Below are 27,783 nucleotides of genomic sequence, written 5' to 3'. Positions count from 1 at the left end.
TACTTTCACCAGAAAATTGGGGTCTTTTCCCTCTATTAGAAGTTATTGTTCCACACCACTGCCAGAATGGGGAAATAATTCCAGTTTATTGTAAACAATTCATATTCAAAATGAAGTCTCCTGGAGATGGTGATTTAACAGCAATCAAAATGAAATACAGTACAAACTGCATTGCTGACAAGTTCCATTTTTCGAAAATTTCAACTATCTAGAAATATTTGGCTCAATATTTCCCCACCGCTGAGCAATGACTTTAACAATATTGACATTCAGGTTTATCCAGCATGGATATGCCTAGTAAGATAAAAGATTTGTTTAGTGGTTGCAAATATTAAATGCTGCCTCTTAAATAACATCTGTTAATTTAAAAACAAAGTGGACATTGTGCAAGAACATTGTTAGTAAAAATATTTACACAAGGCAAAAATGTGCAAGATTCTAGAGCAAATTATTAACACTTTACACATTGTACAGGGAACAAAGATGGGTTTGCTTTGTTAAGTGCATGTTCATTATGTGGGGAAAAAATCTTTTAAGTTGTGTTGACAAAAGAGCATGTTAAATACAAGAAACCCAGATGAAGAGATACATTAACATAAGAGACTTCATCATTTTTTCCCTCTTATAACAGAAATACCAATGAATCAAGTGAAGGGTGGAGAGAGTGAACTAGTGTCAAGCTGAATATGCTGAAGAGCTCTGCCAAACAATGGCAAATGTCATTTGAATAGATAGAAGTGGATGATTGTTTGATGCAACATGTCAACAAAAAGGAATTAAAGTAAAATACCACCTACAGTATATGTGTTCAAATTTGCCATATTTGTTCAGAACTGGAGACTGTGCCCCTAGCCCTAGAAGAACATATACAATAGATAATGGAAAGTACCACACAGTTCTGAAAACAGAACTGTGGTGGGTGGCTTACCATTGTCTTGCTTCACTTTGCTATTTTGTAAACAACATTACAACTCAGGACCACTAAATGCAATTTCCTTCCAGTCTGCCCCATGTTCTAGAAAAAGCTTAGATACTGCATAATGTGTTCCAGAGTCAACTTCAAAATATCCAGATTTTCAAAGTAACATGATAAGTTTGACTCACAAAGCCAGAGCAATTAACTTAAACAACTTTTGGATGAATGGGTTTGCATTACAGAATTTTGGCTTACTTGGTTCAGGAACACAGCTGCGTGAGATCAATATTAAGCATATTTGTTTCTTCAATATCAATGCTTAAGCATAGAAATTGACAGGACTTGGCCTATATTTCTACACACACTTAGGAGTTGCTGAGCTGTAATGGAATCACTTTAGAATAAACATGTGACAGAATTTGGCTGCTGGATGCTTACCTTTGGCCAGATTGGTTTTTAACATTTTACCATTAGACAAACCACAGCTGGGTTATTAATTGCACTAAAGTTATGAGTTTGCCAACTCATATATAAATTCAGATTTAGTGTCCCACAACTCTTTGCCTTCAGACTGTAATACCTTTTGTTACACATCTGCTTATATTAAGACCCATATGATTGCAATTTATCAGTTTAGTGTCATTAAGTATTGCTACTACAAGATGTGTGGGTGCATAAAATCAACTGCTAGCATGGGAAAATATCTACTTTTAACTAGGAAGTTTCAACAACTTAGTAACATTCAATGTACGCATGAGGTAAATGTGTATACAAATGTATAAATGTAACAAAAAGTTCTGGTTTCAAAAACCTCCAGTTAAAACATGTTTCAGTTGTCACACTGAGTTTCTTTCTTAAAAATCACTAATGTGCAAATTCTGCCATGCTAAAATTAGTAAACAATCTCAAAAATATTATTTTCATTTATAAACAGTAGCTTGGATTCTACCATGTTAACTTCTAGTAGTGGTGGGTCTTGTGGACAATGTTTGTAAAGTTACTTTCACTTTTCAAAAAGTCCTCAATTTTTTAAAAAAGCACTACAACCCATTTTGTAATTTGGGGAGTGACAAGAGAAGAAGGGATAGGGAGCAGCAAGAAAAAGGGTAACTTACAACAGTGTTCAAGGGCTGCAGCCTTCTTTGGGCTTGTGGGATTCCTCAGTACTCTGCTTCAAAAACCTCTCAGGATGCAAACAGCTAGCATCTCAGGTTGAAGGTTACTTTACAACCTTTTCTTTGACAAGCTACATTTTCACATGCAGGGAGTATCTGAAGTGCCTAAGTACTTGAACGTGATTTGTATTCAGAAGACAGGTCATCTAGGATTGTACCATGTGAATTTTTTCCTCAACAAGCTTTGCTTTAAAAAAAAAAGTATCTGTTGATTCTGCTCTTCTAAAATTATCTTAAATGTGAATAAGGGCAAGAGGAGAATGTGTAACCCAGGCATCCCCAAAGTGCGGCCCTCCAGATGTTTTGGCCTACAACTCCCATGATCCCTAGTTAACAGGACCAGTGGTCAGGGAAGATGGGAATTGTAGTCCAAAACATCTGGAGGGCCGAAGTTTGGGGATGCCTGGTATAACCTGTATTCTTTCCCTAATGGGACTGTTACAGCCATATGGCTTCAGTAGTCTCTGCCAGGCAGATATTTAGAGAACATACATTTTCCAACTGGAAAAAAAATCACTGTGGTGGCTGTATTTGAAGGAGCATTGATGAGAGAGGAGGCTAAATAAAGATTTTTTTTCAACATTGAAGCTGTGTTTGAAAAAAAGTAGTCAGCTCCTACAGTAGCAACAATGTTCTTCTGAGACAAAGAAACTAAGAATCATTTGTATGAGATATTTTCTTCCACAGTAGAGTTTTCAGGTTGTTGAGTATCAAGGAATGCTCCATCTCCATCTGGTTTGCTGAAACTTTCAGGGCAATGCATGAGTACAGCTGTTTCTCTAACTCTTCATGTATTTCCAGAGGAGCCCCACGAAGCAGGTAATCTTTGAGCAACTGGCACACCTTTGCCAAATTTGGCTGAATTATTTCTGTGGTACATTTCATTTTACTTTGGTCACATACAGTTCTACAGTCCGATCCATACACACAATCCAGGTCAGACTCACAGTGACGATCTTTAATTAGTTCTTTCAGGTTCATTTCTGGCACTATTTTTCTCATGTCCACCATTTTTAAGTCATATTTATCATTGTAACCCAGGTTTTTGGCACTCGTGTCGCACATAAGAAAATTCCCATAAGGTCCATGGAAAATGTCTTCCACAAATTCTAGAAGCCCTATGGCTATTTTGGCCTTTCTAGGCCACGATGGAGTAAACCACTGATCTATGCTTCTTCTGAATCCAGAGGGAATGAAAATTTCTATGATCCATGGAAGGCTTATTCCAAAAAGAGAGGTATATTCAACTTTTTCCATCACATATAGATCTCCACAAAAACCTAACAGTTTGGGAGTATGTTCTTTATCCTGGAGAATTACCATGAGCAGAAATTCATTCAGCTGGAGAAGCGCCCATGCTGACTTTGCTTCTGGCAAGGAAACTCGACCATCTTTGTTCCCATCAGCAACAGACAAGATGAGATTAACCAGCTCAGGAAGATTCCCCTGTTCTCCTAGTTTTGCCTAGAAAGAAACAAAAGATTTATGATAAAATCATGTGTGTGTTTTTTAATAAAAAAGTAACAACCAACATAAATCTGTAAATGCTGGTGTGCATTTCTCATTCTCAGTTCCTGTTTCTAGCAATGTTGGGGAGGCATTTAGGAACAAAGTTTATTACCGAGCTTCACAGTGCTCTGTGCTAAGTAGTGCAGCCATATTAGCATAATTTTATTGTTCTGCAATAACAGGTGGTATTTTTACAGTCACAAAAGAATTTGAAAATCTCAACTCTTATTTTCAGACAGAATTTTGTCCAGGTATCCATTTAAAAGAGAACTCCAAAACCTCTTTACAACGGCTCACCAAATGGAAGTTTTACCCCCTACTTTATAATATGTTATAAAGTACATTATAATATGTTAAGGTAATAATAATAATTACTTATTATTTATACCCCACCCATCTGGCTGGGTTTCCCCAGCCACTCTGGGCGGCTTCCAACAGAAAAATGAAATAAAATAATCTATTAAACATTAAAAGCCTCCCTAAACAGGGCTGCCTTCAGGTGTCTTCTAAAAATCTGGTAGCTGTTTTTCTCTTTGACATCTGATGGGAGGGCATTCCACAGGGCGGGTGCCACTACCGAGAAGGCCCTCTGCTTGGTTCCCTGTAACTTGGCTTCTTGTAACAACGAGGGAACCACCAAAAGGCCTTCGGCGCTGGACCTCAGTGTCCAGGCAGAACGATGGGGGTGGAGACGCTCCTTCAGGTATGCTGGACCGAGGCCATTTAGGGATTTAAAGGTCAGCACCAACACTTTGAACTGTGCTCGGAAACGTACTGGGAGCCAATGTAGATCTTTCAAGACCAGTGTTATGTGGTCTCGGCGGCCGCTCCCAGTCACCAGTCTAGCTGCCACATTCTGGATTAGTTGTAGTTTCCGGGTCACCTTCAGAGGTAGCCCCACGTAGAGCGCATTGCAGTAGTCCAAGCGGGAGATAACCAGAGCATGCACCACTCTGGCGAGACAGTCTGCAGGCAGGTAGGGTCTCAGCCTGCGTACCAGATGGAGCTGATAGACAGCTGCCCTGGACACAGAATTGACCTGCGCCTCCATGGACAGCTGTGAGTCCAGAATAACTCCTAGGCTGCGCACCTGGTCCTTCAGGGGCACAGTTATCCCATTCAGGACCAGGGAGTCCTCCACACCTGCCCACCTCCTGTTCCCCACAAACAGTACTTCTGTTTTCTCAGGATTCAACCTCAATCTGTTAGCCACCATCCACCCTCCAACTGCCTCCAGGCACTCACACAGGACCTTCACTGGTTCTGATTTGAAAGAGAGGTAGAGCTGGGTATCATCCGCATACTGATGAACACCCAATCCAAACGGTGTTTCTGTGCACTGTTCTGATTTCGGTGTTCTGTTGCGCCAGAAGCGGCTTAGTCATGCTGGCCACATGACGCAGAAAAACTGTCTGCGGATAAATGCCGGCTCCCTCGGCCTGTAAAGCGAGATGAGCGCCACAACCCCAGAGTCGTCTACGACTGGACTTAACTGTCAGGTGTCCTTTACCTTTACCTTTTTAAAAATATAATATGTGGTGGCCTTTATGTTTTCAAATAATCCATCATGCAGTCTAGTCCTGAAGCAATACCTATATTAGGGGTGGTGAACCTCAGGCCCATGAGCCAATCTTGGCCAGTGAGGCTATTTCTCCCAAACCCCACTAACCTGTCCATCCGTTAGTGACATCAGCTGGAAGGCAGGAGGGTGTCACTTTAGCCAAGCACTGCTTCATGGGAAACATGATGGCAAAGCAGACCTCAGCAGCCAGCTAGATTGAAACTTATGAGTCATGGGGGTGTGGAGAATGTGTGTATGAATTTAACAGTGCTTTGTTTTTTGGTTGCTATTTTGTTAATGTTGCTAATGTTGTTCTATTTATTATATATGCTGTATAGATTTGTTATGTGTTCAGCTTATTTTGTTGCTTGTTGCTTTGTTAACAATGTTCCATAGACTGTAATTGTGTTACTGATGATTTGTTATTTATTCCATATGATTATGCTGTATTTGTGTGATGTTCCGTTACGTTCTATCATGTTATTGCTATTTATTGTTTGTAGGCCTTGAGATTCATTTGAATGAAAAGAGGCATAGAAATATAATAAATCAAATCAAATCAAACCTTCAGCTTATCAGCTGGCGAGCAGAGGGTTCAGCCTTGCGTGGCGCACTTTGCCAATGGATTCTATGCAGGGAACGTCCTGGCAAAGCAAACCCCTCAGCCCACCTCCACAGGTCAACACCTTACATCACCAGGAACTGGACTGCTGGGCCAAAAAAGGTTCCCCATCCCTGGCCTTTGTAAAAATTGGGTGGTGGGTGGTGGGTTAGGGTCATCACCAGTACTTTGAGCTCACTAGCCACCACTGGAGGGAGGTGGTGAGAGTAAATACTCACTTTAAAAAGTCCATAGACCATCTCCTTGAATTTCTGAACTGTAGTTCCTCTAGTTGGTTTATCAAACAGAATAGTTTTCTTCATCGGTTCTAGTTCAGCTCTGAGATCAATGTGAGGGATTTCTTCCATTTGGCATTTTATAACACCTTGTAGATTGCCCCAGGCTCCTAAATACATCTACACAACACAGGAGAGACAGATTATTCTGGAATTGACTAAATTTCCAGCTTAATTGATGAAACAACTTTCATTAGCATGGTGCCTCTATTAATTGGACAGATTTAATGTTTATATACAAGTACTAACAAAAGTAGCGCAGGCAGCAAGTGCTTTCTTAGAAACGTTCCTGTTCTTTTCATGCACAGAAGAGAATGCCATTGATAAGGTAGTGCAAACTGAGATGGGTGCATGAATCATAAAAAGTATGCTCATTTTCTTCTTCAGGACTAGTGATTTTAAAACCGTAGAAATATGCCTAGGAATAGTCACGTAACACTCAGATAAACTATTGTCTAAGATTTCTTTAACTTAGTAACAGTCCTGCTCAGCATAATACTTTGGGGCTAACAGAAGGCAGATTCAGGGTAACTGCCTGTGTATCAGGGATGGGACTGTTAAAGTACAAAATATATAGTATTTAAAAGCTATTCAAAGCTTTTAGTAGTCTAGCAGTAAACTCATAGCATGTATAAGGATCTCAGTTTCTCAACTGTGTACTTCATTTTGTGCTGATCATGGTAGATATTCAAAATGTACTGCATTGGAATGCAAACACTATCTATACCACCCAGATGGTTATTTAGTGATATACTAAACAAGCATATTTAGTGATATGCTCACTTTTTAAAGTGAGCACTATATTCTACCACTTTTATGGGGAGATTTTTTTTTAAGGGCTGAAGTTCCTACATAGAAAATACCGTAATGAAAAGAGGGGTGTTTTGTAGTCTATCAAATAAATCCATCTACAGAAGTTTGAGTATGCATTCCAGCATTGAATTTAAATCACTGTTTTAAAATTCTTCCATATTCATTTTCTTTCCATTAACTATGAGTGATGACAAGCTCAGACACTTATTGAATGTAAAGCAAATCCAAATGCCAAACCTTAGTTTGAAGCATTAGCCTTTAAAATATTACTACAGTATATTAAAAATAGATTATTCCATAAAAAGATCTAGACCTAGCTAAAGTTCAATTGTGACTAAGCAACAGAACTCATTTCATTGGGTGGTATTCAACTGTAGACTTATAGAAATTAATGGAACTAACTTAGTCATGTTCATTAATTTTAATGGGTCTAATCCAAGTAAATCTTAGCTGAATACCACCCACTGTTTCAATGATAATCACAAGTAGCTGGGTTGGGGTCATAATGTTCTCCACTGGCTGGCGATTCAGATTTCTTTTTTTGCACCCTAACAGGTGCTCTTGTTCTGTGGTCCAGCCAACCTTAAACATGTCACAATAAGGGGTTTCTGGAAGATGAGTTATGTGCCCTTTTCTGTTTGTCAGGAGACATAACTTCCCAGTCACCACTCCCCCTAGTGCTATAAAATGTTAAAGGCTACTATCACCAAACCTGAGTACCCTCTTGCTATACAGTGAGGGGCTTGGGGGAGTTCAGCATACTAAGCAAATTTGTCTTTCCTGAAGCATTCTAGTATAATATAGAACTAGTATAAGCTAACAAGAGGACTTCCCAAAATCCTAGTCTTCTAGCCAGAATTTCATAAGGTGCTCAAAATGGCCAGTCTCCCAACTCTTCAAATGACACCTTTGACATCCCATAAATCCCGGAAGTCACTGAACACACACCGGGTGGTGGTGGTTGTTTAAAAAAGGTTAATTTTCTTTGAAATTTACAAATGAATTACAGTAACTTCAATACACTGACGTAGTCTAAATATGCAGAAACTGTTATTTTTTCAGGTGGAATTATTTTCCTGCCAAATTTACCACCCAAGTTCAGTATTAGAAGAAATGATGCTGCCAGTATCCAACATTTTTAAATCCTGAGGCAGTATATATAACATGAATACTTTTGAGTGGATTTCTTCTTCATTTTAATCAGAAGTCCTTTTGACAGTAATATACCAAAGTTGTCCATTTACCAGATTTATCACTGCTTAAGATTTTTATGAACTTGACAAAAATATAGAGCAGACATACCTGATTGTTGGGCTTGGTTGACAAACATTTTCCAAAATACAGAGTTTGTCTTGTACATAGGCTACTACATGCTGATCCATCAATAACCCCAGTCTTGTACTTATCACACTGGAAAAAAATAGCAGAGAAGACCACTATATGAGTATCAATACATTTTCTACCTCCAATGATCAGGTATCCTGGGGACCCAACCACCTTGATTCACTTTGAAGGTTCCTTTGGTCTCAAGATTCCAGACATTTTATTTCTATTTTCATTGTCTAGTCTCCCTTTGCTCACTATCTGCTCCCACTGCCTTAACCATTTTATTCTCTTCCAACAAAACAAAAGAAAGGACATTTTCACTTGTTGAATGCTCTTCTAGAAGATGCAATGATAACCACCAACTCGGATGGCTTTGAAGGAAGATTAGGCAAATTCATGGGAAGCAAGGCTATTGCTGGCTACGCTATGATGGCTATGTTCTGCCTCCCCTGTTAGAGGCAACATGATTCTAAATTCCAGTTGCAGGGTGCCAGAAATGCAGAAACTCTTGTCATATTTGAAAGCTTCCCATGGGCATCTGGTTGGCCACTGTGACAAGAGGTCACTGAACTAGATAAATCTTTGGCCTGATTCAGCAGGGCTCTTAGAATCATAGAATCATAGAGTTGGAAGAGACCACAAGGGTCATCAAGTCCAACCCTCTGCCAAGCAAGAAACACCATCAGAGCATTCCTGGCATATGACCGTCAAGCCTCCGCTTAAAGACCTCCAAAGAAGGAGACTCCACCACACTCCTTGGCAGCAAATTCCACTGCCGAACAGCTCTTACAGTCAGGAAGTTCTTCCTAATGTTTAGGTGGAATCTTTCTTGTAATTTGAATCCATTGTTCCGTGTCCGCTTCTCTGGAGCAGCAGAAAACAACCTTTCTCCCGCCTCTATATGGCATCCTTTTATATATTTGAACATGGCTATCATATCACCCCTTAACCTTCTCTTCTCCAGGCTAAACATACCCAGCTCCCTAAGCCGTTCCTCATAAGGCATCATTTCCAGGCCTTTGACCATTTTGGTTGCCCTCCTCTGGACATGTTCCAGCTTGTCAGTATCCTTCTTGAACTGTGGTGCCCAGAACTGGACACAGTACTCCAGGTGAGGTCTGACCAGAGCAGAATAGAGTGGTACTATTATTTCCCTTGATCTAGATGCTATACTCCTATTGATGCAGCCCAGAATTGCATTGGCTTTTTTAGCTGCTGCATCACACTGTTGACTCATGTCAAGTTTGTGGTCTACCAAGACTCCTAGATCCTTTTCACATGTACTGCTCTCAAATCAGATGTCACCCATCCTGTATTTGTGCCTTTCATTTTTCCCCCTCAAGTGTAGTACTTTACATTTCTCCCTGTTAAAATCCATCTTGTTTGCTTTGGCCCAGTTGTCTAATCTGTTAAGGTCATTTTGAAGTATGATCCTGTCCTCTGGGGTATTAGCCACCAATTTGGTGTCATCTGCAAACTTGATCAGGATGCCCTCAAGCCCATCATCCAAGTCATTGATAAAGATTTTGAATAAGACTGGGCCCAAGACAGAACCCTGTGGCACCCCACTAGTCACTTCTCTCCAGGATGAAGAGGAGCCATTGATGAGCACCCTTTGGGTTCGGTCAGCCAGCCAGTTACAAATCCACTGAATGGTAGCATTGTCTAGCCCGTATTTTACCAGCTTCTTTACTAGAATATCATGGGGCACCTCTTCCTAGGTTCTTATATTAAAATGGGTTAATTATTTGAAGAAATATTGAGTGCATAGAAAAAAGTTATTGTTTGAGCTATACCTCATTTTGATACACAGTACTGTAGTGTGTAACAACAAATAGCTGAAATTGGTTTATTTTCTATATATAATAATAATTATATATAAAATTAAAATATTTTTAAAATGTACTTACTATTATTGTCTTGCAATCATGCCCTCTACAAAGTTCTGTGTAAGATGAATACTGAACATAAATAATCCAGCTGCCAATAAATACCCCTAGCCAGGAGAAGAAGAGATACTTCATCCGCATGTAAGAGAAGCGAACCTTTAGCCAGAGAGACAAACGGGGGGGGGGGGAGGGAAAAGTTTCAGTAATATTTTATGACATCTTGCATAACCTAATTTCACTGTGCTAAGTAATTGCTTTGGTAGTAAATAAAATGCAAATTGGCATTAGCTTCAATCCAAATAAAGTACGGTATAGAATTTTATTTTACAGCACTGCAAGCAAACTCAATTACATCTATTTTCAATTCTCTCCAGAAACCTCTGGGTGAACCATTGGAAGTTCGAGTTTTGTCCCTAGCTAACAGGACCAGTGGTCAGGGATGATGGGAATTGTAGTCTCAAAACATCTGAAGGGCCGAGTTTGCCTATGTATGCCTGTCATATAACCAACATGTGAAGTAGGTAGGATTAACTGGAAGGAGAATTAGAAGTAACAATTAATCACCACTTGTTAAAACTGGTCCAGAATAATCCAATATCTATTCAGATTGATATATACCAATAACACAGAATTGTAAAGGTAGTTCTTTTATTTTAACCTGTGTAGGGAAAGTATCTTATCATTTATATCTCACTTGTCAGCACCAGCAATAGCAAGAAATGACAGTTTCTGAACTTAAGAATTTAAGGATTTTACACATGCACACGTTTTCTATGGAAATTTTAGGTACTATCGTGACTAAGATTAAGACTTGGGGGAATGAAGATTCAAATTCCCACTTAGCCATGATGCTCACTGGGTGACCTTGGGTCACAGGGTTGCTGTGTGAATAACATTGGAGAAGGGAAGAACCATGTATACCACTTTAGCTCCTTGGTGGAAAAGTGGGCTATAACTGTAGTAGTAGTAGTAGTAGTAGTAGTAGTAATAACAATAATGATAATAATTAATAATAATAATAATAATAATAATAATACTATCACAACAGTATTCCAAGTAGCCTGACACAGGAACTAGCCAGCTGGCACTACCAATGTTTTAGAATATCCAATATCTATGTCCATACATATCGGTAAGTGTAGCTCTGGAATTCATGTAACAAGCCGCTTTTGATTAAATACCAAATTTGAAAAGAATGCAAAGGGTGGCAGGTTAGCCCCCTTTGCAAAGTGCTTCAGTACCAATATTTCTTTACTCTCCCACTTTATTGGCCTAGGTCGGAAGCCAGCTTACCAGATATGCCTCAGAGGTATTCACTCACCACTTACTATATATTGCATATGCTATGCTTATTTTTTTTCAAACAAAAGGCATGCAATATTATTGCTCAAGAAACAAAACTATCAAAAGCCCCAGTTGATGAAGGTGTAGATCAGAGGTATGTGGAAGAAAACCTAATTGCCTTTTATCCTTGAAACATGATCCCTTCAAATCAAGTTTCAGGTCAGAGATGGGTCAGTAAAAGAAAACTCATTCTTTGCCTGCCTGCATTGTACCCAACTTGTGAACAGACAGACTTCAGTTTCCTTTATATGAAGAGACAAACAAAATACAAAAAGCACAATTATTCATATATAAAGGTTTGCTTGAAGTTAACAGGAGTCAAAATTGACTGTACCTGGCAAACTAGTTGGAGTATTCATGCCTCACCTTCCACAGGCTTTGAATGCATTTCTCTCCCCACCCCCCCGCAAGAAAGTGAGACTTATTGCACTACTCCCCCTTTTAAAAACATTGGCAGACTTTGATCCACAGAATGAATGTCTTATCTCCCTCTCTGTAAAATTCATTCATACGTTGCTTACTTATGCTGTCACTCTTTTTTAGTTCCTGTTACAGGTGCACCACTTATGTTTTTAAGTAGATTTTGAAGAGAGAAAAGAAACTACTCCATTCCACACTCCATCAAAATATTGTGAGACAGAGTTGCTTTTTATTCCCAGACATCTAAGTCTAAGGCTGAAACAGGCATTTAATGTGAAATCATATAATGAACTACCCTCTCTCCCCATGTCAACTTCAAAAAGAAGCAAAATGGAGAGGGCTGCCCCACAATTCTCTGCTCAAACCACCCCACTACCACTTCAAATCATCCCACGAAACCTCCTCGCCCACAGCATGTATGGAGTCTGATGGGGGCTGGGGAGGAAGAGTGGTTGTAAGGGTTAATTAGGAGTGGATATGCAACAGGCAGGGGAAAGAGTTGAGCACCCATGCCTGCTGATTCTCTGTTTCCTTCTGTTCTTTCCAAAGGTGCCTTTAAAAAATGCCACTGTGGATTTGCATGCAATTGTTTGTAATGCCAATGCTGTTCCTTGGAGACAACAATACAGTACAGGTGAAGCTGCATCCCTTGACTAGATAGCCGATCCTGATTAATAACACCATTTTTTGTTAACCCAGAAGTACTGCTGTAAGGATCTAGCATAGTCTTAGATTTACATTTATACAACTGGCTGAAATTTAACAATATGCAGCATTGTGAAAGAAGGGAAATGAGAAGAGAGAAGTTACAAAATAGGAGAGCAGAAGTCTACTCACAACCCATGACATGGATGGCATTCACATACCCTCCAACATTTCTTCAGTGAAAATAGGGACGTCCCATTCCATAATGATAATTTTACTATTTATACCCCACACATCTTACGGGGTTGCCTCAGCCACTCTGGGCAGCTTCCAACATATATAACAACATAATAAAACAATAACATTTTTAAAAAAACCTTCCCTATACAGGATTGCCTTCAGATGGCTCAGGGGTTGGATAACTCTGTACCATCCAACATTTCTCCAATGAAAATAGAGACATGCTAAAGAAAAGTGGGACATTCTGGGATCAAATCAGAAACCGGGGTGGCTTCTCTAAATCAGGGGCATCCCTGGAAAATAGGGACACTTGGAGATTATGAATTCATATGCACAGACATTTTAAAAAGGAAGAATTTTCAGGAAGTTGATGGACCTGTTTTCTCTGATTGTATAGTCTAATTTTGGCTTATATTTGTGTGTCTTGGATTTGGTTTTGTACTAAACATGAGTTACTGAAATTGATATACTGGATATAAGTCTTAGTAGGCCCCAAACCTAAACAGACAATGAGGCTGAACACTTATGAGCAATCATAGAAAAGTTATCACCAGTGTGCTCTGGTTATTTTTATGGGGTCTAGGAGATAGTCAACTGGCCACTACTGGAAAAAGTATGGTGGATCAAGCCATTTTTATGTGCAAAGCAGGGCTCACTGACAAAACATGGAATTAAACAATTAGACAGATTACACTGAAGCAGATACCAGGTCCATTGGAAAGAAACTAAATATATTGTTTGCATCCTTCTTCTTTATTATTTATTTAAAATATTTCTTATCTACTTTTCATTGCCTTCACCTACAAAGATATCACACCAGGGAAGGTACTTCCTCCAGCAAATGAATTGGTCCAGCATCAGAAGAGGCTTATGACAAAAGGAAATTAACCCATAATAACCAGAACGGTAATCTCCAAACACCAGACTATATTTCCTTTCTCCACAAAAGAAAGTTATGAAGGAAGTCAGATTAAAGACTCAACTGCTATCTATGGCATGCAAGAATGAGCAATAAAACTGCAGACTAATCTCAAGCCTATTAAGTGCACATCAACAAGAGTTAGACAGGATGTTTATTTTTTAACATTAGAAAAAGATACTGCTAAAGAAACCTCTCGGCATAGCATTTACTGTGTGTATAAAGCCTACTGAAAATCACATTTATGGCACAATCAAAGTCATAACCAATAGTATTACTAATACAGAGAATTTCACATTTGCCAGTATCACAAGACTTCGTTTATTTATCTTCTACTTCCCAGTGTGCTTTGAAAGACTATTAGTTTAAAAGCTACAATGTCAAAGTTACCAGCCAGTGAATCCCATCATAATTTAAAGTAAACCCAGATTATTATAAAGGTCTATTTTTACCAATGTCCTCAATATAGAAAGGCAGACTGACTGGGCAGGGGTTTCTTTAAGCAGGAAGCTGTTGCTAAAGAGGCTCTGACCTTGTGATAGCCAAGGCTCTTCACAGACAATCCTGATGATGCTTGTGTGGGGAGGGAATATGGTAGATTACAATAGCTCAGAGGTAGAGCATCTTCTTCGCATGCAGAAGGTTCCAGGTTCAATCCCTAGTGTCCAGACACTATTGGGAAGGAATACGGTCATTATTTGTGCATTGCTGTACATTACCTTGTTTCATAGAAGATCACCCACATTTCTATACTTGGAGGGGAAAACAATGAGCTGCTTCTGTAGATCACATCAAATTATCCCAGTGGTTTAACCCCCATTTTAAATGGTCCATTCAAATCATAGCATATGCAATATAAGCTAACTTTGAAGCCTCTGTTTTTCTCTTGATGCCAAATATTTCTGGTATCTGCTAAAGTTCAACACTCCAAGTTTTGAAAAGTTCTCTGCAATTTTTCTCAGTCTCGATGTGCCTATAAGGATAAATGCCCTTATGAGAATGAGAAATTAAGTCTAAATTGGGGGAGGGAGATGATGAAATGACTGGAAGATAAAATGTGCCCCCAAAGTGATACCATTAATTGGACATCTTGCATGGGTTTAGCACAGTTTATTTTCCCCTCTCTCCCACCTACCCCCCCCCCATATGTACACCAGTAAAGGATATTCAAATAGGGCTGTGGCTATATCTGGTGTAAAGCCATATCATAAAATTAATTATACCCATCATAAATTTGGCCCAAGGGCAACTTCTCTCTGTTGGGAAAGATGTCAAAAAGCAACTAAAATAAACCTGATAGGAAATATTATTGAATTCAATACTCTGGTCTCCCCGGCAAAGTTTGGACAAGTTATAAGAATTTATAATGACATTCAAAGGTGCAGACCATCATTTTCAATCTAAAGACATGTGGTGTGTGTGTGTGTGTGTGTGTGTGTGTGTGTGTGTGTGCATGTGTAGGTGTGTTGACTAGCTAATCCACAACTATTCTAAGCCTGTTAAAATAATATTAGAAAGGGAAGGCACATTGCTAGACCTGGCTACCTTTTAACATGGAAGTTCCATGTGTGTGAAGGGATTTTTGAAAGTCCAGTGGGTGTGCTAAAGACTTAGGACAGGCCTGCACAATCTGTGATCCACCATACTGAATATAGCCCACCTGTCATATGCAGTAAAACTTCCATAAACGGGGCTGCCTTGGATGTCTTCTAAAAGTCACATAGTTTATGTCCTTTACATCTGATGGGAGGGCGTTCCACAGGGTGGGCGCCACCACCGAGAAGGCTGTCTGCCTGGTTTCCTGTAACCTCACTTCTCGCAGTGAGGGAACCGCCAGAAGGCCCTCAGAGCTGGACCTCAGTGTCCAGGCTGAACGATTTGGGGTGGAGACGCTCCTTCAGTTATACTGAGCCATTCATGGGGCAGTGCTGGATTAAACCCTGTGGAGGCCCCTTGGCAGCCAAAATCTGGGTGGGGGCAGGCCTCTTGCACACGTTGGAATAACCTTGAACTAAGAAAGCTTGATTGTTATTTTCTTTCAAGATCAAATCAATATTATTTTGATCAATTTACCCCTAAAAAGTGTGGGGCCCATAGGCCAGTGCCTACTCTGCCTATTTGGTAATCCAGCCCGGCCCCTTTGGCTGAAGGAGAGAAAAGAAACGGAAGTTGAAGGACGCCTCCTGATGCGCTGCAGCTGTTCCCCACAATGAAATGGAAGGCTCAACATTTGTCAGGCACTTTCAGATGCTCAGCAGCCCTGTAAAGTAGGCCAGTGCTATGTGCTCCCCAAATTGCAGCTGAATCCCTCGCAGATTGGCATCCAACCTCTTCTTAAAAGCCTCCAAGGAAGGAGAGTCCACCACCGTCCCAGAAAGTTCTTCCTAATGGTCCGAATCTCCTCTCCTGCCCTCCTGTCTGGAGCAGCAGAAAACAAGCTTGCTCCCTCTTGCAGCCCTCAGATGTTGGAAGATGGCTCTCTTCTCTCCACTAAGTCTCCTCTTCTCCAGGCTAAACATATCCAGCTGCCTCAACCGTTCCTCATGCGGCTTGGTTTTCAACTGCCTCAAACGTTCCTCATGAGGCTTGGTTTCCAGACCCTTCACCATCCTGGTCACCCTCCTCTGCTCACCTTCCAGCTGCTCAATATCCTTATTCAACTGGCCTGCACTGACTGGCAGCAGCTCTCCAGCGTTTCGGTTGGGGGGGGGGTACATTCTCAGGCTCCCCCTGAGATGCCACCCAGGACAGAAGACCTGCATGCAAAGTAGATGTTCCAATCCTGCGCAATGGAGACCCCGAGCCTGCCTTGAAGGATGTGGGGATGGTCTCCCTTTGGAAATGGGGCTGCAGGAAGAAGGATGTGAAATGCCGACATGAATCTGCTACGAGAAGATGCAGCCCAGCTGCAGGCGGAACAGAAGGTGCCTCCAAGTTCTGACAGAGACACATCACCTCTCAGGAGGGGCCAGGTCCAGGTGGGGGGGAGTTGCCACGGTGACAACTGTCCTCCTTTGTGACATCTCTTGCTTTTCCCTTAAAAGCCACTGACTTGCAGGTGGCCATTGTGGGTTAGTGAGGAGAGGTCAGAGGAGAGAGGAGAGAGGAGGTGGTGGTGGTGGTTGTAGAAGAGAAGGAGAGGTGTTCATTTGCTTGTTATTTTGATTTTATTTGTCATGGGCGGGGGGGGGGGGGGAGAGAGGCACCTAGGCCTCTAGGAGTTGGCTGCTATGCCTAGGAGTAGGACAATTCAAGAAAGCAGAATGATGCATATGCTATGGTAATATATCAATAGAATAATAGAATTGTAGTCGGAAGGGACCACAAGGGTCATCTAGTCCAACCCCCTGCAATGCAGGAATTTTTTCCTAAGGTGGGGCTTGAACCATGGTTGAAATATTATGCTGATATGCAGCAACGCCTCGGAGCTGTCGTGGCTGCGGCCATGCCTTGCCTCACCCTCGCCCGCCCTGCCACCCCCTCTCGCCTGCCCGACCATCCCGTCCTCTCCAGCCAAGCAGGGTAGCCGCCAACGCTGCCAGCCCCAGAAGCACAAGGTGGCCGCTGCCTCCGCCACTGCCATGATGTCATCAGGCCCGCTGGCCTGTAGCCCCGCCCACATTCCCACTTCGTGGCCCCTCCCCTCCCCTCCCCTCCCGTGCCTTGGCCCCGCCCCTGAACGACCATGGCTTGCCCCCCCCTAGTTTTGATCCTGGCTACGCCCCTGTTATTTGTTACTTTTATTTGATTCATTTTATTTTATTTATCTTTATTTTATTTATTCTTTTACTTATTTATTTTCACATTTTTATTTTTATTTTTTTGTTCTTTATCTTCATATATTTTTTTACATTTTCATTTTATTTTCTGTTCTTTATTTTATTTCAATTTTATTTTACATTTTTATTCTGTGCACATTTGTGCACATTTTTTATATATTTTGTATATATTTATTTTGTTTATAGAGTAGTAGTTAGGGGCAAGTGTAGGGCTAGGGCGGGGGTTAGGCTTAGGTTTAGGGCTGGGTTTGGGGGTGGGGTGGTGTCAGAGTTAGTCTTGGGTGGGCATTTTAGATATTTAGTTAGTTTAGAGAGGAGGGAGGAATTTTTTCGTAAAGAAGATGTGCAGGCTGTAAGTAGCATTCCTTTGCTTTCTCTTGGTCTCCTGGGGGTGGGGTGTGAGTCCTGGGTTCCCCTGCACAGCTTTAGCTCTCTGGTCCACCAGAGGTGCGAGGGACCCCCATGGGGAGGGAGGGGCAGAGAGGGACTGGCGTTTGGGGTCAGAGTCGTCCTCTAGAGACTCCCGGAAGGAGCCGACTTTCCTCCTCTGCTCTCTTCCAGGATATCCTTGGCCACTTGGAGTACTTCAGGGATCGCCCCCTGAGCTTGGCCCTGGCCTTCGAAGCCCTCCTCCAGCTGAGGTGAGTTGGGTCTTTGGGGTGGGGTTGGGGTTGCAGGGGGTTGGGGGGCAGAACTCCAGGGGGAGCTTCGGGTGGGCAAGTGTAGGCAGGAGGGAGGAGGGGGCAAGGGAGACTTGGAGGAGGCAGCGTCTAACCCCTTCCCTTCCTCTCTCCAGCTTTATGAGACCCCATTTCAGCCTTGCTATGGTCAGAGCTATCCTGCATAAGACAATGGAGGCAGTTCTAGGGGGCGCAGAACAGGAGGAGGAAAAAGAGGTATGTCCTCTGCTTTGCACAGCTCTTTCTTTTTCTCACACCTTTACAAGATTTAACCCAGCACTCAACCTCTCTCCTCTCTTTTCCCTTCCAGAGCCTGCTGGGGGGTCTCCTCCTGGAAGCCCCCAATCCTGGTACCCTCCTTCAGCTTCTTACTGTAAGTATCCTGATGGCATCAGGAGTGGTTTTAGGGTTGCCCCCTGTCCCTTACCCAACTGACTGTCCCATTTCTTTCCTCCCGCAGGACCTCAGATATTACGCCCTTTGGGGAAGTGAGGACGAAAGAAAACTAGCGGCCAGCAGCATCTCACTGCTGCTGGCCGTTTCACAAAGATTCCCCCGCCTCAGAGTAAGTATCCTGCCTTCCTGTATTCATTTGGGGAACCCGCAATAGGGAGACTTGTCCTTCCTGGCATGGGGCTGCTTCACTTCCACCCATCCAGGGTGGGGTTCATAGTGTCATCTGACTCAGATTTTTCTTTCCTCTGCAGAACACTGTAATTCGGCCGGAGTTAGCCTGTTTCCGGAAAAATCTGAAAGAAGGTGAGCCCCACACCTTGGGGACAGTGAACTCCCTTGTCCCTTGTTTGCCCAAGGTCTTCCTGCTGGGAATCCTGCAGGACCTGCTTCCTGCCTGGCAGGCCTTTCCCACCTGGCCTTGGAGGGCAGCACCCAGACTGACTCCAGCTACAAAAAGCGGAGAGGACTGAACATATTTTTTCTCTCTTTTTCATTCTCTTCCATCCAGATGACCTCATCATCGAAGATATATGATTTTCCTCCCAGAAGGAATTGCTGTCTCTATTTGGACGTCCCTATTGGCCGAAGACTGGCAGAATAAGAGGTGCTGAGAATCAGGAGGGGGGACAAATGATTTAACCAGCCTTGAAATATGGACTGAGATTGGGTAGAACAAGAAAGAAAGAAAGAAAGAAAGAAAGAAAGAAAGAAAGAAAGAAAGAAAGAAAGAAAGAAAGAAAGAAAGAAAGGAATCCATGACATATGGTCATCTAATCTCTGCTTTAAAACCTGCAAGGAGGGAGAGTCCTTCACCTTCCAGGGGAGTCCATTCCTCTGATGAACAATGTTTAGTCAGAATCTCCTTTGTTGTATCCTGAAGCCATTAGTTCGAGTCCTACCGTCCAGAGCAGGGAAAAAAAAGCTTGCTGCATCTTCCATGTGACAGCCCTTGAGTTATTTGAAAATGGCTCTCTCTGGTGTCACTGAATCAAGCTGATCGATTTCCTTGCATTACTTAAACTTAATAGTTTGCAATGGATTTTGAATAAATGTGCAATAATTTGTTACTATTTTAAATTTCCTTGTGTTATTGTCTTCCATTGATCTGGACACTTTTCTGTTGTTGCAGCCTAAAATAGCATTAGCATTTTTTGCTGCTGCATCACTCTCAGGTTGACTCATGTTAAGCTTGTAGTCCACTAAGACCCCTAGCATCTCCAGCTAAGGCTGGGAGGGAACCCTGCCTGAAATCCTGGAGAGCTGTTGCCAGTCAGTGCGTAGGCAATGCTGAGCTACATGGACCAACAGTCCAACATTGTATAAGGTAGCTTCAGGGCAGTCTCGAGCAGGTCGCGCGCCCTGGCGCTGAGGGGCGGAGATCGCTCCGGCGCCCCTGCCCTGGCAGGGTGTAGCACGGCTTCTGCGCGGCTTTGGCGCAGCGCCCTGCCTACCGGCCCGGCGCCCTGGCGCCCTGCACCACCGGGACTCTACCTAGAGCCGGCCCTGGGTAGCTTCCTATATTTCTGCAGGTGACCAGAGTTCAAACAATGTCATTATTTTAAGAGCGCAGAAAAGGCATCTTCAGATGCTCCAGGTAACTGGAAACTAGTACAGCTAGCCTCCCAAAGTCACTTTCTGGCCATTGCATTCTGGACTCTGAATAACCAGACAAACTGCCCCACAAAAATGTTGTTTGATACGGTTGATGGCTTCTTTTCTTTCATTTCTACATTAATGTGAATATAACAATTTTCTTTTCTTTTCAAATGATTCAAAGACTATACTATGTTAATTATGAAAACTTTAAAAAGGCTATAAGTAATAAGTAATAGCTTTATAATTGTTTAAGTTAATTTCTTATTTTCTCTAGGATGTTGAAATGCCTTTCCTTTCCTTCTCTTTCATATAATCTTTCTTGAGACAAAGATCTAATGCAGATTGTAATTAAATTTAACTACGACTAAACAACAACAACTGTGAAACTTTTCTGTTTGCTAATAAAAATTATGAAAAACAAAACAAATTAAAATATCCAGGAGGTGTCATGGAAATGAGCTGGCAAAGAGCACTTCCATTGATGTGACCTTAAAATAATTAGATGTTCAATATAAAAACTTACACATCTACGAATACTAAAGAAAATGGCTTTGTTAAGTGATAAGAGGTTATTTACAGATATACAAGCCAACTCTGCATCAGTTCCCCACAAAGCTTTAACTAGTCATGTTAAGTCAAAGTAAAATAACAAGTATTTTGAAAAAAACCTGTGACATCAGAATAAAATTGTTTCAGAGCTAGCAAATGATTTTCTTTCCCTTACTGCCTTTCTCATTTCCACTAATCCTCTTGGAAATGAACCAAAAACCACAGAAAGAAAAAATGCAAATGACGACACCTAGCAAGGCATTTACAGAGTCAATATTCTGCTAAACAGTGTGAACTGCATGGTAATTAGTTATTCACCATGTGAGATGCATCTCAAACAGCACAATTTCTGGCAAAAGTCAAGTCTGGAAAGGTTCCAGAGCACATTGATACTAGAAACAGAACTAGTCAGAGATTATGATGAATAAGATGCAGTGCTTTGAGCTATTGTATTTTAATATTAATGGGCTACAAAAGAAGTTTAGAGCAGCCTTCTACTGTTCTGTATCTCCTTGCTTTAGTTCCCCAGATCCTTCATCTTCTACTTTCCCTGTTGCATACAAGATTTGTCCTGCTGCCAGGAACTAGAAAAAAGTGCAGCCAGGGAGCTTCATAATCAGTCACCCCTTCCCCCCTCACTACCACAACCAGGGGAAACACAGCAGAGATTTGTGAATACAGCAAGTCTTGGCTTTCTCTCTGAAACAAGATAGCCAACAAGTCAAGTCCCATGGCATGGCTAAGGAACACACACAAAAATTCTGTTGTGGTTGCCAGGAGCAGCCCAAGGAAGCAGATGGTGGCAGGACACGGACATGCTTATTCAGTTGCCACTCAGCTGCTCACGGGGTGAGGGAAATTCTACTTCCCCAGACAAGCTGTAATTACAAGGCTAGTTTTAAGTAAAACCTGGTCTGGTAAAATAAAAAAAGTGTTTTATCACCTAGAATCATGTTTGTTTTGCACAGAGCATGAACAGTAATTCTAAACTAACAGTTCTATCAAATTTCCGGCAATTAATAATGTAGTTTGGTCAAATAACCAAATCAAGCAATTGAAATATGTGGCTTCCTGTGGATTTCTAGCTTCAGTGTTTTTACAGAAGCCCATGAGATTTAAAATCCAGATTAAATGGGAATCTTAACCACATGCAGCCACAGTTAAGCTCAGTGCCAACACATCCCCTAATTACATTTAAGGCAGAAGACAGAAATTAAATGCCAAGAGAGAACAAGCACCCATTCTAGAGGCTACCTCCCAACCTCTTAACCATTTTAAAGAGGGAGCCATCAGCCCTCCTACAAGGATTACTAACCCATGAGAGTGGAGATCCCTATAACACTTAAAGTATGTACCGGTAAGTCTTTTTTTTTTTAAAAAAAAGCAACACAACAACTCCCTTCCTTCCTCTCTTTGTCAAGGCAATACAAGGGTAGGGCAGCAAACTTCATCTACTACAAAGTTCTAGAAGTGAAGATGTCAGATCTTCAACCGCAGGTAAACAAATCAGAAAACATTAGTGTTCTCCATATAATTTTGTTGTCATAAAAGATGTCAAAGTCATTATTTCTAATTACCATGTTTTTAGCATCCACACAAAGCAAACACAAGGCAACTGTATCATGATGCCTTTCGAAAGCAACATTCCTACCATAAGGGCAGTTCTGTGTAGTTTAAAAGTTGCTTTCCCTTTCTCAAAAAAAAAAAAGGACTTATTTTATACTCTGTTCCTTTTGGAGGGGTTCTCTACAGTTACAGAACTAAGTTAGAATAAGATTAAGATGCTAACTGGATACATCAGAAATGTGTGTATTATAGAAAAAAACTTACAAATATGGAACCAAATACATTTGTCAATTATAAATCTCTAACAAGTGTTTGAATATGGAAGTATATTCAAGTACTGGAACTGAACAAAGAGGCTGCAATGTGCTTCATTGAATCAGATAGCTTCTAGAATTACTTGTGGAGGAGGAAAAACGATGGGGCTTGAAACTGTTGCAAGGACACAAAGATTTGAGAACAAGCTAGAATAAGGGGGCAAGATGGAGATGCAGTTGTGCTGGATTTCCATAGTAGGGAAAGGCTTACAATCTGTATGTTGGAAGAAGAGCAAGCGATAAAGCAAAAATGTAGGACAAGGGCACAACTATAAGATACCTATACTTTGCAGGTGTTATGTTTCACCAAAATAAGAAAGATGGCAATTTCCTCTGCTTTACAAATGGGAAAATGCATGTGCTCAGTCATTTTATGACTGAGCATATATATTCTATGCTGCCTACACCATATGCAAATACACAGGAACACACACAGTGTGAGAAGCATCTGATACAGAAACAAGATATAGTTCTTGCCCAGAGCAAAATATAGATCCCTGTTAATGCTGTTTATTTTTAGGACAGACTTACACACATACACAAAGATAAAATATTGAAGTATCTTGACCTTAGACAGAGAGTTACATTTGTCTGACCTTGCAAGTAGCCACATCACCCTGTTTAGCAGAATGTTTGCACAGCTCTCTCTCCAATGTACCCTAACCAAAAATGGTTTAAATACTGGCTGAAATGTTTAATGATGTTGGCTTTGTTACCATAATCTTGATTTATTTGTAAGCTACCTTGATTATTATTAATTTTTTTTTTACTGAAGGGCAGATTTTATAAATAAAAATAAAACAGAATACAGTTATCTGAAGAAGTGTGCATGCACAAGAAAGCTCATACCAATAACAAACTTAGTTGGTCTCTAAGGTGCTACTGGAAGGAATTTTTTAAATTTTGTTTAGGCTTCCTAATTGTCCGCCTTAGTGCCAAATGACTAACCCCTTCTGTGTTCCATGTTGCTACTAGATAGTAATTTGAAAACACAAGGCAAACTGAGGACAAAAACGATGCTGCTCTTCCTTGCTTTTGCCTCCCTAAAAGTCTGCACAACAAAGAGCCCCAATTTTATCCAAAGTAGCTCTATTGTACTAATATAAGTTTTCAACCATGTACAAAAATGCAAAATAGCAAAAAAATACCAACAGATACAGATCACCAGTAAAACACCCGGTTCAATAAAGTATCACTGAAGTGCCTTCAAATGAGTAACTTCTGACTGCTTGGGATACGTTTCTAATCAATGAAGTTGTTCAAGTTTCCAGCTTGGACAATGAAAAGCACCAGTCTTTCCAGGAAGCTTTGTGATAGATGCAATTCTTCCAACTTCTTGTACTTCTTTTAAAAGACACCCCTCCAAAACTGTACATAATTCTCTGCTTTACAACACAGAGAATTAAAATATATTTTAAAATATATTTAAAAATTGCACATGAACCAACAAGATACCTGAAGTTCTATCCTCACTTCACCAGCCAAAGGAATGAACCAATCTCTTCTCAGTTTATACCAGCTATAGCAGCCTTCAGCTGCTTCCTTCAAGACACCATCACGAACCTGGTGCCCTCCAGATATTTTAGACTACATCTCCTATCAATGTAGCCAGCACAATGCTGCCTGGGGTTGATAGGAATCATAGTCCAAAACACCCAGGGACCAACAGCTTGGCAAAGGAACATTTCATTAGTGCCATATAGGTTTTAATCAACATAAATACTAATTCAAAAAAATTCAAAGTGGAAGCAGACACCACACTGACCATGTTACAAAAATACCGATAAAACAAACATTTCTGCAGTGCCTAAGTAGAGAATTGTGCATAACGTGTTGGAAACATTAAAAAAAATAAAAAATAAATAGTACACAGCACATTGGATGAATTAAATCAAACACACAACTTCCTGGAATGACTAGTATTCTTCCTCATTTAAGAGAATATGGTTAAGAACTTTAATTTCCTTGGAGGAAGTTATTATTCTTTGTAGGATACTTTGCTGCCTCCATTGCATCCTCAATCACAGTCTGATCTAAAGGAGGCAACTGAATTGGTGGTAGCTCACTGTGGCCTGCTTGCAAAGCATTTTGAGGATAAAATCGCTTGCATCCACCAGGATCTTGACTCCAGTGTTATAGCAGATGAAACCAGAGCACTGTCTAGTATTGTTATATTGGATGAGTTTCTGTTAGCAAGGCTCAAGGATGTGGACAAGGTGCTTGGATTAGTTAAGGCAGTCACTTGCGCTCTGAACCCTTCCCCTCTTGGCTGTTAAAAATTGGTAGGGATGGGACAGCTGGCTGGGCCAGGGAGGTGATTAATGCCTCCTTGTGAGAGGGGGTGGTCCCTGCCTGCTTGAAGGAGGCAGTAGTAAAACCACTCCTTGAGAAACCCTCCCTGGATTTGGAAAATCTAAGTAATTACTGGCCAGTTGCCAATCTCTTTCTTGGGCAGGTGCTCTTGGAGGAAACTGATTTTCTAGATCCATTTCAATTGGAGTTTAGGCCTGGTTTTGGCACAGAAACTGCTTCAATCTTCCTGTATGTTGACCTTTGTATCCTTGTTAATTCTCTTTGACCTCTCAGCAGCTTCGACTATGGTATCCTGATAAGACTGAGGCACTGTTTGTAGGTGGTTCTCTAGACTGGATGAATGGAAGTTTGCTTGCTCTTGATGAGGTTACACTCCCTCTGAATCAGTGAGTATGTAGCTTGGGGGTAATTTGGGGTCCATTGCTATGACTTGAGGCTCAGGTGCCCTCAGTGAAACAGAGTGTTTTCCATCAGTTTCAGCTGGTAGCCTAGCTGTGCCCCCAACTTCTGTTGTCTGTGCTCTGATAACATCTAGGTTAGATTACTGCAGCATGTAATGCATAGGGCTACCTCTGAAGATGGTTCAGAAACTTCACTGGCCAAGTTGCTCACTTGGCCAAAATGGTTTGAGCATATAACACAAGTCCTGGCCTGAATACACTAGCTCCCAATTAGTTCCCAGGCCCAGTTCAAAGTGCTGGTTTTGACCTATAAAGCCTTAAATGACTCAGGACCACAATACCTCAGGGATCCCTTTTCCCCATATGAACCACCCCAAACCTTGTGACTATCATCTGAGGCCCTTCTTCATGTGCCTCCTCCATGAGAGGCTGGAGGTTGGCAACACAAGAATAGGCCTTCTCTGTGGTGGTTCCCGGCCTGTGAAATGCCCTCCCCAGGGAGGTTAGGGGCTAGGTTAGATAAGTGAAAGCATGTGGATGTATGATAAAAAGCATAGTATTTCTTCCACTGCTATTCTGATACAGATTTATACATAACATACATACATACATACATACATACATATGACTGTCAAAGAGTTCTGCTGAATCAGGCCACAGAGGCTCGTGTAACCCAGTATCCCATTTTCACAACAACCAACAAAATTCATACAGGAAGTCCATAGGCAGGACATGACTGCAACAGTATTCTTTTTACTTGTGCTCTCAAAGAACTAGTACATAACCAAAGGCAGATGAACATGTGTAAAACTAGTACATCTGGCTGTTTCTGTATTAGTCTCTCTAACAAGATTAACACTTTCTAAAGCACATTTTCTGCCTTCTAACATTGTGTCTTATCCTGCAGCTGACATGAAGCTGCAGCCTTTCAGCGCAGTATCTTTCTGTAAACTGCCTACAGGTTTTCCTAGAATTAAGTGGCATATAAAAGTTGTTGAATTTATATATATGCAGTAATATAGATTCAAACTGTTGAACTGTGGAGGCGAGAAACCAGCACGGGCACATGTGAAATCTGGAAAAAACAGTATAAATTCATTGTGCAAACTAAAAAAAATCAAGTTACATAGGGAGGACGCCAGAACCACTGAGGAGCCCCGGCACCACCAGATTAAGCAAAAAAACCACCTCCAAAACAGCAGGGACTGGGAAGGAGTGAGTGGGAGGGAGGAGAAGCAGAAGAGTGGAGAAAGCTTGGGCAAGCAAGAGCCGCAAATGGCCAACCAGGGGCGCTAACATGAATAAAATATTGGGGGGGGGGGAGTAAGCCCTGCTTCACATAATCACAAGACTTGGCACACATACCCCATTTGAATGGCAATGCCTATCAACTTTTGGGTCGGTGGCCCCCTCAAATATTTTAGGGGGGCGCACAAAGGGTCCTCAGACCCCTAGGAATTGGTTCCTATGTTACTACCTCCATCTCTCTCCATGACAACGCCTGGTAGGTTGGCATAAGAGCCAACTCCTGGGCGTCTTCGCTCCCCCCAATATATATTGGGCGCCAGCCCCCCTTGGCCTCCCCCCCCCCCATGTTTTTGGGCATTACCATTCCAACAGTGCGCGTGCAGCGCTCCTCTCATGGGATCGATTATGCGGGACAGGGCTTATCTGTCTCTCCCCCCCCCCCCAATCCAAAAATAATTTATTTTATTCAAGTTGGCACCCCCGTAGGTAGGCTTGTTAAGGGGCAAAAAAAACTCCAATGGAGCGGGGTGCCGGGGTGGGAAGAAAAAGGGTGGTGGATTTGTTGAGCGCCGGCGACAGACCTAACACGCGTTCGTGGGCGCGTGTTCCCCTGCTTCCCGTGGGAACGGCGCCCTGCACGCCTCCCTCCCCTCCCGCCCAGGTGCACCGCACCCGCCTCGCGCACCTGCCGGCCTCCCTCCCTTCCGGCGCTGCGGCCGCCGCCGCCGCCTTGCTCCTCCTCCGCCGCAGCCCCTTCTCCTGACCCCGGTCTCCGGCCCACCCCGGACTCACCTGGCTGTAATAGAGTTTCCTGAGCCAGGCCCCCGCGAAGAGCCTCCTCGCCATGGTAAAGGATGGCACATCCCCGCAGCGGGCCGCGGCGGAGTCCCCGGAGGAGGGCGGAGAGGGAGAGAGGCGCTCGCTCTCCCCTGCGTCCGCCCGGCCCTCGAGCCAAGCGGGGCTGTGACTGAGGGGGACGAGGGGGCCGCCGGCCTTCTTCTGTCACCGTCGACCAGGCAACGAAACGTGCCCGAGTCGGGGCGGGGGGCGGGAGCGGGGGGGAGGCGGCAACGACTCTCCCAACCCCGCCCCGCTTGGCAACTGTCAGAAGGCAGAGGGCGGCTTTTTCTCCTCAGCCTTAAAGGGACCTGAGGGACTCTAGGAGGCGCCGCTTCTGCCGACACACACGCCTTGTGGCGCCTCCTCTTTTCTCTCCCCCTCAACGTC

At 42.2% G+C, this 27,783-nt stretch overlaps 1 protein-coding gene across 1 annotated transcript; it reads right to left on the bottom strand.

Annotated features, from left to right (window-relative positions):
- Positions 1-67: 67 nt before the first annotated feature.
- Positions 68-27,783, bottom strand: DIPK1A (divergent protein kinase domain 1A). The gene is made up of 5 exons (XM_035123806.3): positions 27,349-27,783; positions 10,108-10,242; positions 8,174-8,281; positions 6,002-6,178; positions 68-3,555 (listed from the first exon to the last, which is right to left on the bottom strand). The coding sequence occupies exons 1-5, from the start codon at positions 27,400-27,402 to the stop codon at positions 2,743-2,745; spliced, it is 1,287 nt and encodes a 428-aa protein (XP_034979697.2). The 5' UTR covers positions 27,403-27,783; the 3' UTR covers positions 68-2,742.

Source organism: Zootoca vivipara, chromosome 7 (assembly GCF_965207765.1).
Source record: "Zootoca vivipara chromosome 7, rZooViv2.hap1.1, whole genome shotgun sequence".
Lineage (NCBI taxonomy): Eukaryota > Metazoa > Chordata > Lepidosauria > Squamata > Lacertidae > Zootoca > Zootoca vivipara.
Note: the sequence above shows the minus strand (reverse complement) of the source record. Positions and strands in the feature narration are given on the sequence as shown.